The sequence below is a fragment of the Aethalodelphis obliquidens genome, unplaced genomic scaffold (genome assembly GCF_003676395.1).
Source record: "Aethalodelphis obliquidens isolate GAN/ISIS:26980383/991018 unplaced genomic scaffold, ASM367639v1 scaffold8, whole genome shotgun sequence".
NCBI lineage: Eukaryota > Metazoa > Chordata > Mammalia > Artiodactyla > Delphinidae > Aethalodelphis > Aethalodelphis obliquidens.
The window spans coordinates 23,157,206-23,175,366 of NW_020837952.1; the positions used below are offsets into that span (position 1 = coordinate 23,157,206).

Sequence of the window (18,161 nt, forward strand, 5' to 3'; positions counted from 1 at the left end):
ATAAGTTCTGGCAGAGGACAGCAATCATTAATCATTCATTGATTTATCTCAGTTCTACTTATAGATTGTCATCTTTACCTCTCACCTATATAACAAGTGCTTACTTACCTTCACTGCCCAAATGGACTGCTCCAAAGGATGGAAAAGTTTAAAACAAAAGCCATCCTTTTTTGATGGACGCTCAATGATCTCACAGGCATTCAGAAGAACTGTTCCTACCCATTGACCATTTTTTTGGGTTTTATATATCAGTAGCACACCAGGTTTCAACACACACCACAATTTGGTCCAGCTCTTTAGAGTACCACGAATCTACAAAAATATAAGTTTATTTAAGAAATAAACCTTTGTTTCTCTGCTCCACAAGATACTAATCAAATAGAGGCAAATAGGGTATTTTAATCTAAAATTTCCATAAAGTGTACACTTTAAATTCACTAGGTGTATGTTTGTTAAGCTACTAAATAGCAAGCACTGGAAATAAATGTGAAAACAGCATGACTCCTGCTTCTGAGGAACTTAAATTCTAGTGGGAGACTGCATCAACAATTTCAAAACAATGTACCAAGTAGAATGGTTTTCCTAGCCTTCCTGGCCAGGTCAGGGGCCATTAAAATATACTTTCCTAGTATAGGATATGGAGCTTAAAGACTTAGTAAGTAGAGCCAATATAAGTCAGAAGGTGTTTTCAGAATAATATCGAAGAAGACCCCCATATTACTTGAACTATCAAGGAAACTATCACTAGACTTCTATTTTAGTAAGAAAACTTCCATGACAGATCCCATAAGGATTTTAGGTTGGAGGTTGTACCTATCCTTGGGGAAGGTGAAAAGCTTTCACTGCTGGGGTGATTTTTAGGTGAAAGCCAGGTACTAAAACTTCCTGGGAGTCAGGGTCTTACAAGACCATTCTCAAAGTTAGTATTAGGCTAAAATATTCCTACCAAATATCCTACAGATAAGAATGATAAAGAGGATAGAGTGACTAAGATGACAGGAAATAAAAGTAAGTGGAAATAACCAGAGGCTAAAAGAATAAGAAATAGAAATAGCAATATGTATGTTGTTCTGCAAATTAATGCTTTTCAAATGGTAACTTTTACACTAACTTTGTCTCATATCTTCTCCAAAATGCAAATATACCAAGTCTACAATAATACTAAATGATAATTTGAACAGCAAACAAAATATTTTTTTACAGGACATCAATGAGACCAGCGGTCCGCAAACTTTCTGTCACCAGGGACCGGTTTCGTGGAAGACAATTTTTCCACAAAGAGGGGGGATGGTTCAGATGGTAACACAAGAGATGGGGAGCGGCAGATGAAGTTTCGCTCGCTCGTCCGCTGCTCACCTCCTGCTGTGCGGCCCGGTTCCAAACAGGCCGCGGACCGGTATTGGTCCGTGGTCTGGGGGTTGGGGACCCCTGGATTAGACTATATCATGTCACACAAATCAAAACGCCTTTTTAAAAGAACTGCTATCCATATTTGATGTTATTTGATGTCAAGAGAGACAACATTAAGGTTTCTTCTCTCCATTAAGACTGGAACATAGATCCTCTGGGATACAATTAATAGTTTCTTCATCAGTGAAAAACAATCAACCTAGGAGATGTTTTTGTCTTGCAGGCTTTTAGGTGCACTCTGGGCTTTCCTATTCCAGTTGGTAAATATCCAGCATTTGAATTCAAGAGTCAATACAAACTGACCTTCAACCAATCAGCCATAACAATTACAGAGGGATCTGTGATTGTACTGAGTAACTCCTTTGTGGCTCTTTTCTTTTCTTCTCGGTAATTTTTCTTTTGTACCTATTTTACAGAAATAATAGAAAAATTAAAAATTCATTAGAAATAGCAATTTCTCTCCAATTTTTTAGCTCCATAGTATGTAAAAAAATTTACACTCTAAAATAAAATTCTAAACCTCTTTTAGAATTCTAGCATCTTAGGACAGACCTTTTTTTTTTAAGAGCTGGTAGAAATTTTTAGAAAAGCAAGGTTAGAATCTAGTTTTTCTGATCACTAGTCCAATTCTCTGTATATTTTTAAAGAATTTTACGTTTTTAAAATTACACAGTACATGAATACAAACTCATGGTAAAAATTTCAAACAACACAAAGCTAAAAGCCGTTTTTATTATACCCTCTCCTATTCCGATTCTCAGAATTGATCACTGTTAACCTTCAGGAAAACACTATCCTTTCAGGCCTCTTCTATGTACACAACCTACAGAAATATACTTTTGTGTTTGTTTTGTTTTTTTAAACACATAAAAAAGGTTCTCCTATTCAATATTTTTTGGAGCATTTCAATTCTCTTTCCGTTCCATGTCTACCTCATTCTTTTAACTGCTACATAGGATTCCTAGTATGAATAAAATAATAAGAGGTAACATTTACGGGACACATTCTGCGTACCAGTCACTGTTGTAAGCACTTTACATGTATTACCTCATTTAATACTCACAATAACCTTGGGAAGTAGGACTATCATTATCCTTATTTTACAGATGAGAAAACTGAGGCACAGAGAGTAAATTGCCCAGGATCACATAGTTAGTAATTCATGGAGGCAGAATTCAAATAGAGGCAGCCTGGCTCTAAAACACATGCTTTTAAGCACCATGCTATACTACTTCTATAATTTTTCTTAACATATTCTCTTACTGATGGAAATCTACTCTGTTGTCAGTTTTTCATATCACAAACAATGCTGTAGTTATTTAGGACTGGCAATTTTTCTCTCTTTTCTGACACTAATATATAACATATAAATAACTAAGAAACTACAACATTGAAACTAATTCATTCAAATTATCAAAGTTTTACCCTTCATAAGTCACTCCTGAGATAATTTGGGAAAGTAGCAGTGAAGCAATCTTATTATTTATTGCTTTGTTGTTGTTCACGAAGGGGAGAAGATAACCTATCAGTGACTTTTTATAAACTAAAACACAAAATTTTCCTAGTTGCATTTAATGGTGAAGAGACTACATACACACAAGAAATTTTAATAATTATACAGTCAAAAAGTTTTCACTTTGGTCTTTGTTAATATGCATATCTGAATTAACAGATTTCATATAGGACTGTAAATGCAGATACGTATAGGATCAGATATGGAAAAAAAGAGGGGCAAAACAGACTATATGGGAATCAAGAATCAATTGGAAAGCATGTGTTCCTTAAACTCCAGGATCTGTGGCCATTCTGGAAGGCAGGCCCAGTATAACCTATTTCTTAGGAGAAGCTGGAAATCTGGACTTGTAATTGTTGGCTCAAATTTTTAAAACACTGTGTAGGTCAAACAAAATATATATTACCTGTGGGCCAAATTCAGCCCATGATCTAGCAGTTAGTAAACTCAAATTTCAAAGGGCAGCAGAGCTTCCCGTTATGTTCTATAACGCAGTGGCGTGCTTGACTCAAGTACAGCTGTGCAGAGATATCCAGTCCTCAGCACCGCACCCCAGGTGAGGGCCAGAGTAGCACTGGGACAGTCATCAAAGAGTCTTTTCAGTTGACTCCAGCATGCCATACAAACATTAATATTTTTTTTCTTCCTTTAGGATTACAAAGACTTATTTCTTTATCGTATTTCATAACTGTGGAAACTAACCTTGAGAGATTCTTTTTTTGTAAGCTTGCTTGAAGCTGAACTATCCTTCTCCGAGCCATTATAAAGTTTAGATTCAGACTGAAATCACATGGAAATGAAGAAAAGAGAAATAATAATTAAAATCGCTACTTATTCTACACACACATATGGCACATAAAAACTAATGTTAAAACTATGTTTGTGACATTCTTCCCATTCATTGCTGTGGTTTAGGCAAATGTCAATTTTCAAATACTGATTTTCCCTTTACAGTATTTGGGTTTGAAAACTAATCCACATTAAAGCCACAAAAATAAAAACTTATCAATAAATTAATTTACAATGTGAGGTTAAATAAGATCATTTATAAATCTCTGCCTTCTATTTTTCAGGGTATTTCTGAAAAACACAATTATTTACTTATTCTTAGGACAAATGTATCCAAAGCAGTGTAATTTTTTAAGTTGAAATATTCTAAAAAACAAAAAACTTCTAGCAAGTTGCTGTACACGTTGCCCTGTTGCTACTCCTTCTCCAAAGGGGATAAATACAAACATCTTCAGAAACAAGTAATGAAACACCCTAAGTTGTACAGTGTTTAAAAATCAATATTCCTAGCACCTACTTCTTCCTAACTATCCAGTGCCCCTAAATTATTACTAATGTCTTAAACTTGTCTCCAGACTTTGTTTATACTTGATATTTCAATTTGATCCTCATAAGAACCTTGAAAAATAGGCATAACAAGTGGTTTTATCTCCATTTTACAAATCACGAAAGGGAGGCTCAGGGACGTTGATTTTCTAAACAATCAATCAACAGCAGGGATCAGAACCCGGGTCTCCTAATCCAGCACTCTTTCAAGGAGACTACTTTCTTCCACCAGAGTAGAAGAATATAGAACTAAAAGCTGCTTCTATAAATCCTGGAACAATTAAATTAAACATATTCCTTCACTGTTCTGTGATTTTCATTTTTACCTATTGTTAGACGTGGGAGAAGGTACTTAAAGTTTGTAGCATTACTCCCAGTGCCAGGAAAGTATATGGGGCTTGATCCAAATGGTAGCTTTCAAGTGTTTAATGGCCAGATCTACATAATATCACTAGATGTGATCAAGGATGAAAAACTTTGGGTACAAACTCCCTCACTCAATTTTAAGATCCATGAGGACAGGGACCACGTTTATTCATCAATTATAGCCAGCTATCACCTGGGGAAAAAGAAGGGCTCAATAAATACCTTTGGAATTAATAAAATGAAAATGAAACTAGCATTTGCAGCTCATCTCTCCTAAAAATGCCTCCACTACTTAGTACAAAATACGAATTATTATGTTGATGGTAATAACTGGCTGAACTGGAAAGGAACTGCAAACTACACTCAATGTAGAAGGTGGGGATTAACCTAATTAAATTTTTGTTGAAGTTACTCCTTTGAGAACTGGCCTTGAAACATCATATTGCTTACTCCCATGATGACAGGATATATTGTGATACTAAAACCATTCCACAAAAGTTCTCAAGCCAAACAGGTCTCTGTCCTCTCCTTGCCACTGGAAACTCAAAGATGACATGGCTACTGTCAGAGGAATATAATGGTTTCTATTTCCCACAGCTTAATAGGAAAATGTGTATTATAATGTACTTTTTAGATACTATTAAGTGAAGAATACTAATAATATTAGCTTAAAAGTTAATGAAAATGAATGACTGTTTAACTCTTTACCAAGTACTATGTAAGTACTTTATATGTTCTGCTTCATTTAATCCTCAAAGCAACCTTATGAGATAGTTGTAGTTCCTCCTTTTGCTAATAAAGAAACTAAGACTAACAGATTAAATAACTTCCTAAAGTCACAGAGTCATAAGTAGACGATCTGGGATTTGTACTCTGGTGTGCCTAATTCTCAGTCTCATGCTCTTAGCCATCTCATCACATTTATTTCTCACCTTTTAAAACTGTTCATATAGAATCTTAGACTCAAATTTAAGACTTATCTTTACGAACAACAGGAAATCTATTTCCCTAGACATGACAAGATCTGGCTTGGAGATTCCTAAACGATTCTAGTATATAAGGGACCAGCAGGCCAGATGGCTGTCACAAGAGCTTGGTAGATTACAGCACACATACTTCAAGGAATCCTTGCCATACTGTGTAGCTAGTTCTGAAAAAAGAAAAAAAGGATCCAGTGACCAAGTTCTATAGTCTTTTCAATGAAATACTACCAAAGTTTTCTGAATCAACAAGTTACCTTTTAAATACCAAGAATCATAAACTGTTTTTTTGTTGGAAATATTTTACTAAACTAAGTTTCCTCCTTTTATAAACTTACTGACCACTATTTTAATGATGATACCTTATGGGCTGTGCAACTATGGGAAGTTATTCAATCTCTTCCAGTCTTAGCTGCTCATTTATAAAATAAGGATATTCCTACCAAGTCATAGGGTTGCTTTGAGGGGTAAATGAGGTAGTGTGCATGATGTGTTTAACACAGTACTTGGTATACTGTGTTTCAGGTTTGTGACTATCCTCTAGATTGCAAGTGTTGACAAAAATATGACCTTTAGATAAATGGAACATTAACATATGAGAACACTTTCGACTTGCTTTGAAAACTATAAAATACTGCAGATATAAGGAATAATAACAATAATGATAAGTTACTATGACTCTATCAGATATTTTGATTTGGAAAGTTTTTTTTTTTTTTTAAATGTCCAAGGAAATATATTTTTTACAGCAAGAGGTAGATGATTTAGCAAACATACAGCTAAGCAGACTGATGGCTGGAGAATCAAGTCAAGATCTCAGCTCAGAAACCCCTTATCCTTGTAATAGCATTCCTTTTATCCCACTAGAAATATTATTCATGCTGGCAATTCCTTTCATTGAGATGGACAGTTAAAAATTTATTTAAAAATGCTAAAAGGAAGATGGGATGATCTGATTAACTGATTTCTCCAATTCACTCATTTACAGGATGCCTGAGAAACAGGAACTGCCTTTATTTTTAAAATGGTGGGGGTTGGGGGGAAGAAGGATACCGTAAATTCAGTGACCAAAATGACAGTACCGATACTTTCTGCATCAAATTCATAAAAGTATAAGGTTAAAATTATTTAATGGTCTCAGTTATGCAGATCGATCATAGAAGGAATAACAAGATTTTGCTTCCCAAAGTTACTTAGGTAAGAACAAAATCTTCAGAATTCCATGAGAATAAGGTTTGATGATAAATGTATAAATTTTAGGATTGTTCTGAAAAACAAAAGAGTGGAATATATGTTAAAATATATAAGGACAAACTAGTGACTATGTATCTCTTAAGCTAACAGAATAAACCAAGATTAAATCTAAGGTAAGACAGAATCAATAAGATTCAGCTCTTGGAAAATAACAGAATGAGTACAATTTTACTTACACCAAATAGTTACCACGTCAAGAAGCCTATTCATTCACTGTAGTTCTTTATTCAAAGTAAGAAAAACGAATTCTCAAACACCTATTATTAATCAAGTACTTCATGAGGCACTTACAGCATCACAATCTGAGAGTTAGATCTTACCTCTTTTGTACAGATAAGAAAATTGAAGCCACTTTCAATTCTAGCTCTACCATTTTGACCCTTGAGAGTTATTTAACTTCCCTAAGCTTCGGTTTGTTCACTAATAAAATGGGGCCAATAATACCTGTCTTCTAGTATCCTTAAGAGAGTTAAAAAGACACTTAGCAAGCTCTTAGTACAAAGTAGCTATTAATGTCATTATAATTAGCATCTAAGAAGTCACAGGTATTATATGACAGTCAAGATTCAAACTCACTTTTTTGACCCTAAAGCAGTGAATGCTTGCTGTGCAGTAGAACTTTCTGAATAACAGAAATATTCTATATCTGAGTAGTCCAATATGGTAGCCACTAGCTATATGTGGCTAGTGAGCCATTGAGATGTGGCTAGTGTAAATGAGGAACCAAATTTCTAATTTTATTTAATTTTAATTAATTTTAATTTAAGGTTCATACACAACTAGGTGCTATTGTACTCAAGGTGCAGCCTGTGTTTCCTTTTATTTATTAATGCACAGTGCTTCATTAAGGTATGTAAACTTGCTTTTCAGGCTCCCTGCCCTCCCTACCCCTCCTGCCCCTCCCTCACCCTCCCATTCAGAGACTACACGTAGATGGCTGTGGTAGGTAGATCTGGAGTTTAGGGTTCTGAGTAGGAATACCACTATTCTATACATTCACCAATTCTGGTACTAACTGCTTGAAAATAGGTTTTGAAAATTCCATAAATTTCGTTGTATTTCTAACCATGGCAGAACCAAGATAAATCATCTCCTCATTATGCATCTCATATAAAACAATAAAGGTATTTCTCATGCATATGTTATATACATACAAAGTCCTACTAAATTTTCACCTTATGTACTTATATACATATAAGTACAGGATGGACCTTTATGTAATGAATACTTGAAAAGTTAAGTGTGAATAAAATCTGTGTAAAGCATATCACGGAATATGATAAAAAATATATCATGGAATCCTCTCAATCACTCACAAGAACAGGAACAAAATATGTAGGGTTTTACAAGCCAAGCCTACTGCTGAGAATAGCAGAGAATTTACTAGCTTAAGAAATAGATTTTCGGACTTCCCTGGTGGCACAGTGGTTGAGAATCTGCCTGCCAGTACAGGGGACACGGGTTCGAGCCCTGGTCTGGGAAGATCCCACATGTTGCAGAGCAACTAAGCCCGTGTGCCACAACTACTGAGCCTGCGCTCTAGAGCCTGCGAGCCACAACTACTGAGCCCACGAGCCACAACTACTGAAGCCCACGTGCCTAGATCCTGTGCTCTGCAACAAGAGAAGCCACCGCAAGGAGAAGCCCACGCACCGCAACGAAGAGCAGCCCCCGCTCACCGCAACTAGAGAAAGCCTGCGTGCAGCAACAAAGACCCAATGCAGCCATAAATAAATAAATAAATAAATAAATTTTTTTAAAAAAAGATATAGATTTTCTTACAGTCATTGAAGTTTGATTCCACAAACATAAAAGCTTCTCCTGCTACTAAACCTGACCAGAAATAATAACAGTCAAAAGTCAAATCCATTGACGAATTATAGAAAATCTAGTGAATTACAAACCCATAGGAAAGTCAATGCAACATACAATACTTTTCAAATTTGAATAGTACTCTTAAAGAAAAAATTCTCAACAGACTTAAGAATATGTACAAGTATCTCATTTGAAAATTACTAATTTAGGGAACTATGTCTTATTCTAAGAAAGTGCCTTTCAATTGCACACTATTATAGCAAGAGATGTTTGGCCTTTAACTGGTAAAATGTACGTGTTTTGATTGTCATTTGAATGAGCCCAAAACACTTAGAAATTAAAAAACAAAACAAAACAAAAAAACCCAATGAACCCTGACTATCTCTATTCTCTACATGGAACCCTCAGACTTCAGTCTGAGATATACTGCTATAGCAGACATACCAGAACAATATCACTCAGGAGAGAACCCTGGTTACCAATAGGCTATATTTCCAAGTAACCAACAGAACCTAAATCAGCCCCAGGGGAACTTTCCTTTTTTCATATATACTACCTGGTTTAGATATACCAACATAAAAAACATCCCACAAAAATCTGATAGGATTTCAGTGTTAGTTCACTCGTCTTAAATATTAGAAAAATGTTGTGATCATATATTTGAGGACAACAATATGCTTACCTTGCTCTTTGACATAGAAAGGGAAGAGTCATCTTTGTTTTGAGAAATGTCTTCCTTTCCTCTTTCAAACCCTTTAAAAACATAGTCATTATTTCAGTATCACCACATTTGAACACATATAGGCATTAAAAAGCAAATGCACATAAGTTATTCAATTTCAAATATACACTATACAATATTTGATATACATCAGTGCAAGAAGCCTAGACTCAACATACAGTTTTAAACTATTATAGTTTAAAGACTACTAAGGGATCATGTCATTAATAGTAATTCTTTAGAATAAATCAAGACTTACAGAGGCACTGGTGTCTTTCCCTGAACCCATCAACATAAGCTAAATATCTCTTTTCTCTGCTCATTCACTTGGCATGAATTCAGGACTCATGGAATTTTTATTTCAGTTAGCTGTTTTCTAACAAAGAACCAACCCAACATACTTTTCACACCTCTTGCCAAACTGGAAAACAACTCCAGAATGGGTGATAAAAGAATACTAGGGAAATAAATCTGAATTGAAGGACAGACTTTAAAAAAAATCTAATAATGTGTTTATTGTGAGAATTAAATGAGCATGCATAGAAAGCAATTAGCATAGTAGTTGCAGACAGTATGTATTCAATTAACATTGACCCTTAATATTATCATTGTCACTGACTATTGTTATGTAAATTCTAAAAGGATAAATCTAAAACATGAGTGCATTGCGATATATGCACACATCTTTCCTACCATGTAACACATTAATATAGCACTATCAAAAGCAATTAACAAGTTAATGTTGTAAGGGTACAATTAGAGAAACGTTAATGCTGAGATTTGTGTGGCAGGCATAAGAGGGGCAGTACTCATTTTAATGAAGTTCTTTCTACTTTTGAGGACAAGTAATGTTAACTCTTCCCTACAACTATTCGTTCTGAGTCCAATAAAAGCCTATATAAAAATATAATCATTCATAAAGCAGCATTTATAAAGTTATCAGTATCAGTGCCTGAAGCATTTAAAAATCATTTCTAGCATATCAATGAGACCATTTATTCTGTATTTGATTTATATTAGCTAAAACAAATCCATTCCATTTTCTTAATTCAGAGATTTTGCTGATTTTTTTTTTTTTTTGTAATATGAAGAAGGAATCTTTTTCTTTCTTTTTTTTTCCATCTCTGGTAAGCAGAAAGATCAGGCAATCCTAAAACCAAGGAGGGAAAAAAAGAAACCTGTTTCATAAATCTAACATGGAATTTTAAAGGAAAACTTAACCAGGATTTGAAACTTTAGCGTAAAGCAAACCAAACTTACATAATTCAGTTTAAAAATTCTAAAATATTTATTCAGAGTAATAAACATTTTGTAATAAGTAATTCTTAATTCTAATGAATTAACACAAATTATTTCAATGATCTTGTAAATAGATGTACAAGAGAACAAAGACTTTCTAAAAGTATATATTATGAATGGAAAAAAGATGATGTTTTTCTTTATTCTCCTAAGAACTGAATTTTACTTAGATTTCTCTAGTTTGGTTTTGGTTTCAGCTCAATCTAGGTCAATCCATTTATTAGACTAAGAAAAATGCCCACTTCACTGTGTATACATTCACATATTATTTTAAAAATAGAACAGTAAATTAAAACAAAGTGGAAGTTACAAATCTGAACAGACTTTTTTTGAACATGCAAATATGTCTTGCAGAAAGTTTCAAATGTTGGAAAAGGACACATACGAAAGCAAGATGAAACTAAACAAGAAAAACAAAAAAAAGGGCACTCATAAACATAGGTTGTATATTATGTCAGACCAATAAATGAATCCCATTTTAAAAGATTTTCTATACCTCAAACTAGCAAATCAAATCATTATTTTAAAAGCTGGCCCTGATGACTTCCAAGTTATTTAAAATTACAGCGGATAAAGCAAAAGGCTAAGTCTGGTCCAATACTTTGAGTTTCAGCTAAGTGCAAATAAGCAGATGAGTAGCTTAAAGTGCAATGACCACATAAAAGTGTTCAAAAGCCTTAAACAGAAAATATTGCCATACTGTACACTAAGTTTTCAAGGGTAATTCCAAGGTAGGCAAAGCAAAAAGCAACACATGAAGGACTCTTTCTTTAGACTGGATAAAGTTGGCTTCCTAAAAACATGAAAAATAATCATCTTAAAATGTCAGTGAAAGTATTATATTTGTTAGAAGCCAAAAAGGGCTCAGCCAAAATAATTCTTAGACTTTTGTTTTCCATGTATAGGGATTTTAAATTACTTAAAAATTACTCCTTTATTTCCTAAAAATGTGATATTATAGATAAAATCCTGAAGCCTACAATACATTATTGACCATTGTCAATAATGCAGAACAGTTTCAGATCATGACTTTTTACCAAGTTTGCTTATTAGCGATATTAGGTATTAAATTCTCTTCCTACTATCCTCCTCACCGCTACCATGAGATAGAAACCTACATCCCCACGCAAATGGCTAAGATCAAAAGGACTAAGACCATCCAAATCCAGGTTAGGTTAGAATATAGAGCAACCGGAACTCTATTCACTGCTGGTGGGACTACAAATAGCATAGTCACTTTGGAAAACTATTTGACAGTATCTCCTAAAGCTGAAAGTAAGCATATTCTAAGACAGGGCACTTCTGACCCTAGCTATACTCAACAGAGATGAGTGTGTCCATGTTCGTTAAAAGACAGGTACAAAAATGTTCACAGCAGTTTTATTCATAATAGCAAAATCTGGAGCCAACTCAAATGACTATTAATAGTAGAATAAATGAATACATTATATTCACACAATGAAATGATACACAGCAATGAAAAAGAACCAATTACCAATACACAAAACAACAAACAGAATAATGAGTAGAAAAAGCCACCTCTCCCCATCAAAAAAAAAAAGCACATATCATATACCATATGATTCCATTTATCAAGATCAGGAACTAGCAAACCTAATCTATGGTGCTAGAGGCTGGAACAGTGGTTTATCTTTGTTGTAGGAGGAACTGACTGGGGTGGGCATGAGAGGGTCTTCTGGGGAACTAGGAAATGGTTACACATATCGATACATAACTAAAAATTCAAAAAGTTGTACACTTAACTATGTGTAAGTTATGCCTCAATAAAAAAAATTTTTTAATTCAGATACCCTTCCCTATTCTTCTAGTTTATTAGACCTCTCCTGCTATGACATCCTTTCTTACTTAATCTATATCCCTTTAACATATCCTGCTCTGGGCTAATTCTGATTCATTCATCAACAATGATGATAATTATGAGGATAATTAACATAATAATATTTATGAAAACAACAATAAAGCAACCAATATCCACTTGTAGGAACACTTGTGATTTTTTGTTGTTGTTGTTTTTGTTTTTGCGGTACACAGGCCTCTCACTGTTGTGGCCTCTCCTGCTGCGGAGCACCGGCTCAGGATGCCGCAGGCTCAGTGGCCATGGCTCACGGGCCCAGCCCCTCCGCGGCACGTGGGATCCTCCCGGACCGGGGCCGAACCCGTGTCCCCTGCATCGGCAGGCGGACTCTCAGCCACTGTGCCACCAGGGAAGCCCAACACTTGTGACTACGGCTTGTCTTTTAATTCTGTGCACAGTCTCCTTGATGAATAGCTCTGAATTTACTACTTCTAATCTTTAAAACAATGCCCCCCGCTAAATATTAGGAATATTCTATATAACTGAAAAAATTGAGGCTCACAGGAATTAAGTAACTTGACAAATGTCAATAAGTGAAAGTATCAGAGCTAATTCAAACTTAGGTCTAACTTTAAAATTCATGCTGTTTCTAGAATGCCAGGGTGTGTCTCAAGATCCAAGGCCAACGTCTTCTGGGAGCCTTGCTTAGGTTGTGTAGGCATAGAGTTAGCTGTCTCCTCTGAGACACAGCACTTGGTACATTTGTACTACCATATTTACCACAATGTACTTCAATTATTTGTTTTCATGTTCATGTCACATACTTGACTGTGAGTTCCTTAAAAGAAGGGTTTAATTCTTATTCATCCTTTCAAATACAAAGTTTGATAAACTGATCCAAAAATTAATAAAAATGGACTCTACTTTTACTTGTAGTGGCTTTTGAAAATAGGTGAAATATAGCACACCTTCAGAAAAATGCATAAAATATAAAGGCATAATTTAATGTATACAGTGATTATTTGCATAACTGCCACCCAAATCAAGAAATACAGAATTGTCAACATCCCATAAGAACTACTCCCCACCTGCCCCATGCCATGCTTGATCACAATCTATCTATTCTTTCCCTCAAAGGTAACTACCTTGACTTTTGCAATTATTATTTACCAGCATGTCACAGCAGGTATTTCATTCATTGTCATTGCTGATTAGAATCCTACTGCATGACTATATCACTATTTATCCATCCATTGTTTGGGCTGTTTCTAGTTTGTCCCTCTTACAAAAACTGGTGATACGAATATTCTTGTAAATGTATCCTAGTAGACATATATATCCATGAATATCTCTAGGGTTTAAACCTAGAAGCAGAACTCCTAGGTCAGAGTATATGTGGGTCTTCAACTTTTAAGAATACCATATTGTTTACCAATTTGCTTATTTTTCCACTAGCACTGTGTGTGAGTTCTCCTTTCTCCATATCCATGGTAACACATCAATATTGACAGATTTTTAATATCTTTGCCAATCTGTTGGGTGTGTGTATCAATGGTAAATCAATGAGATTTTAGTTTGTGTGTCCCTGATTACTAATGATATTGAGCACTATCTCATGTTAATTACCATTTTAATTTTCTCTTTGTGAAGAGCCCAGACCTTTTGCACATTAAAAAAAAAAAACAACTCATTGTCTATCTACATTAAAAAAACCTCATTGTCTACCTTTTTCTTAATTTATATAGGAATTCTTAATGTTTTCCAATTATTGGTTCTTTGCCATTATATTTATTACAAATATCTCCCCATTCTACGGCTTGCCTTTTAATTCTATGCACGGTCTCCTTGATGAATAGCTCTTGATTTTAAGGTTGTCAAATTTAGCAATTTCATTCTTTTAACGGTTAGTGCTTTTTGGTCTTAAGAAAGTCTCCCCTAAATCTGTGGTCATGAAGATATTTTCCAATAATGTAGTAGTAAACAGAGTTTACTTTCTCTTACTAATTCAATGGACTATGATTCCTGAATAAATTAGCACTCTGCCCCTAATTCTAATTTGTTAACAGAATACAAGTGTTATCAGCATTGATAAGGTATAAGCTTTTTATATACTTCAGTAAAATTTGGTTCATTAATGTTTAGATATAATACAGCAAGTTTTATGCTGCTTTAATCTTGTTAAAATGAGATTATATACACATATCTACAAATGTAGATTGAATAAGTATTTACAAAATATAGAATTGCTACATAAACTATACTGAATACAGCCAAGAATCAAGAAATTGTATAAGAAAAAAATCTCAGAGAAGTCAAAACATACTAAACAGATCTATCTATGTACTAAAGCTTACACAGAGTGTCTATAAACATCTTTGTTCAAAGTTTATTTATTCCAATTTCTAGGTACATGGACAAAGGGTACCATTTCTATTTTATAACTCATCATAAAGAAAAAGGCCATACCAATATTATTCCTTAAGGTAGAAGTAACAAAAAAAAAGGGGGGGGGGGTAGATTTTCCTAAGGAAAACTAAAATGATAAAAGGGTTGTGGTCAAAGTGGTAAAACAAAGTTATCTTTAAATATCACTAATGTAGAACCTCTCTTTCTCTAATGATGTCAGATAAATCAATAAAATGTCCCAGAAAAAATTATATTTTTTACTTTTAACTTAAAAGGAATACATAAAAAGCCACTGCTTTGAAGTACCTAATTCTACTTCTTAGCTGATAAAATAAAACATATTTTAAAAAGCTTTTTATCATGGCTGGTTGTAATAAAACTGCTGGTTGTATTAAGAGCAATATGGAAGCATCCCTATGAATATGATTTTCTCTATTTTAAGAATTAGAAAACAAAGCCAACCATTTACTTTTCCATTCAAACAAATCTATCTAGAATGACCTTCAATATTTTCTTTGAGAACAGAAACTGACAATTCTGTCTTCAATTACCTAGTGAAGTAAAAACCAAATTTCTAAACAGGGAAGTTTTCTATTGTTTAGTAATGTAACCTGATTATTCTTTATATTAAGTAGACTCATGGCATGAAGGTCAGCAAACATGTGCTAGCAAGCTTGCTGGCTTAAAAAAAGAAAATCAAGAAGACAAAGACAAATACAGAAATGGAACTAAGTCACACTGTAAAAGCAAATAAGTACAGTATTTAACAACATTAAAAACATTTCTGTGTGTTGCATTTTCAGAGCCACTTGTGAACATAGACAAATAGTAAAATTTACACCATTTTGAGAACATTAAGAAAGAAGCATGATAGTAATCATGCTACACTAAGAAGACTAAATTATGGACTATGAATGTTGTTTAAAGCTTATGCTACTTAGGCAACAGTTCAGGACTATGGTTTCCAAATCTTTTCGGAAACCCTGTTAGAAAAGAAAATGAAATCAGTGAATTTACAATAATTTACTTAATTGCCCAAGTAACACTTTCTACAAGTTGTTTCATCATCTCAAAAGAATGCATATACTGCCTAGTGGCATGAATATTCACAAAAGCTAAGAATAAAGGTTAGTGTGAAAAATGAAAATATAATTCGAATTTCACAAAATGTGTGTCAGAAAAATATATAAACAATTAGGGCGCAGTGGTTGCGAGTCCGCCTGCCGATGCAGGAGACGCGGGTTCGTGCCCAGGTCCGGGAAGATCCCACGTGCTGCGGAGCGGCTGGGCTCATGAGCCATGGCCGCTGGGCATGCGCATCCGGAGCCTGTGCTCCGCAACGGGAGAGGCCATAGCCAGTGAGAGGCCCGCGTACCGCAAAACAACAACAACAAAAAAACAATTAAAACAAGCACCAGTTTCAGTCAATACTTCTTTACCATGAGTATTATAAGAATATTTTTATTTTAAAAGAAAAATACAACCTTAAAAGAGTAGATATGATTATGTAGCAGCTTAATATTTTGAAAACAAAACAGACTATTTATATTTTAAAATCTATAACCAAATATTTGTTACAATAAATCTTTTTCAAGCAATAAAAGATCAGCTTACATCTACATCTCAGTGACCAAGTGTTTAATGTCCGAATCATAGCTGTCAATGCCTAATTTCATTTAATAAATACTATCAGAAAAATAACATTTTTTAAGCAAAAACTTATGATACCCAAACACATCTAACAACACAAAGTAAGGCATTTCCAAAATTATATTTAGGTAGAAAACTTCACGTTAGTCAGAACTTAAGCTATTAAAGTTTAAACTAAACATCAATTTTCACATAGTTACTATTTTGCTTGAAATAGTCTAACAAGTATCAATATTAAATATGTGGGTTTCATTTGCAATTGGTTTATCTATAGAATTTTATCTGAAGTCTAGAAAGGGCTTTATTTTTATCAAAGGGTTATAATATTTATTTCAATAATTAAAGCAAAAATTTATGCTATCAGCACTCAAGATTCATACTTCACTGAATCATTAGTTTTCAAGTTCAAGCTTAAAGAGACTGTAAAAGAAAATATGGAAAAGCCAAGCCATATAGCAGCAGTTACTAAAATCTAACCTTTCACTATAGAATTGTTTTGTTTAAACAAAAGCAGTTTTAAGATGTTAAAACATCTAGTTTATTTTAATAAAAAATCTATAAGAAATTAAGAAAAGAATGCAAGATTAAACAAACAAACCTGGCAACGAAGGAGAAAGTTCATTGTATCCTCCAAATGAAGCATTCCGGACCAGCTTTCGGCCATCAATTCGTGGAGGAAATAAAACAGGCGAAACCACAGTACAGGAAGAAAATCTACGTTGTTGTGAGCTCTCTTCCTTCATGGCTTAGAAAGTCTATTTAATGTATATGCTCACCCAGAAGCCTACTTAGACGAATATGGCAATGACAGGCTTTTCTCTCACATCCAAATATAGCAAAACCCACCAGCACAAACAAAGGACACACACATTTAACAGCAAAGGAGAAGGACCAGAGACTGTCAAATCAGCAATAAACAGATAGAGAAAGAGACTGACAGAAAAGGCACTAAGTCATGCTGCTGGGGTTTTTTTAAAAAATGAACTGATAAACAAGAAAGGCTATTCCACCGTTTCACCTTTTTATCAAACCAGTAATGCCCTGGGTTGAGTTGCTGCTTTAGGAAAACAAAGCAAGATCAATACTTAGAGATTCAGGCTGAAGTAATAAGATCAGTTTCTCTTTTCCCAAAAAACGCAATCCTCTTCTCATATCCATTACATTTTTATAGTATCGGCCACACTTCCCACCTCTTCCAATTCTTTCCTTTTCAGTTTTTGCTTACTTTAAAAATGGATATACACATAACACTGTTTATCCTTCCTGAAGCTTCTAGATTTATATCTAATCTACTGCTTGCTTCAGCCATGATTAAGAATTCATAAGGAAAGATATTCTTTCACGCTCGGTTCTGATGGATTCCAGCGGCTAAAGCAGAGGACAAACATTTAAGTTTTACCTCTAGTAGGGATATATGCATCATTAAGACAGTGTTAACGCAAACCAATCAACAGAAAAGATTAAAAGGACACCATTAATAATGCTGCATGCCCCAATATATGTTTCTTTGAAACAGTTGCTGTAGTTCCTCTTCATTACATTTAAACTTTTCAAAATATATAATCTACCAACAAGTATTTTCCACTTAAAACTCTC

The 18,161-nt window shown here is 34.3% G+C and overlaps 1 protein-coding gene across 5 annotated transcripts in view; it reads right to left on the minus strand.

Annotated features, from left to right (window-relative positions):
* Positions 1–18,161, minus strand: part of OSBPL8 (oxysterol binding protein like 8) — a 191,162-nt gene that overhangs the window by 49,270 nt on the left and 123,731 nt on the right. For all 5 annotated transcript variants that reach the window (XM_027107075.1, XM_027107074.1, XM_027107076.1 and 2 more), the window contains 4 exons: positions 9,356–9,426; positions 3,626–3,703; positions 1,714–1,815; positions 109–312 (listed from right to left, as the gene is read on the minus strand). In XM_027107075.1, the coding sequence (XP_026962876.1) occupies positions 109–312; positions 1,714–1,815; positions 3,626–3,703; positions 9,356–9,426 (455 nt within the window). The remainder of the gene's footprint in view (positions 1–108; positions 313–1,713; positions 1,816–3,625; positions 3,704–9,355; positions 9,427–18,161) is intronic.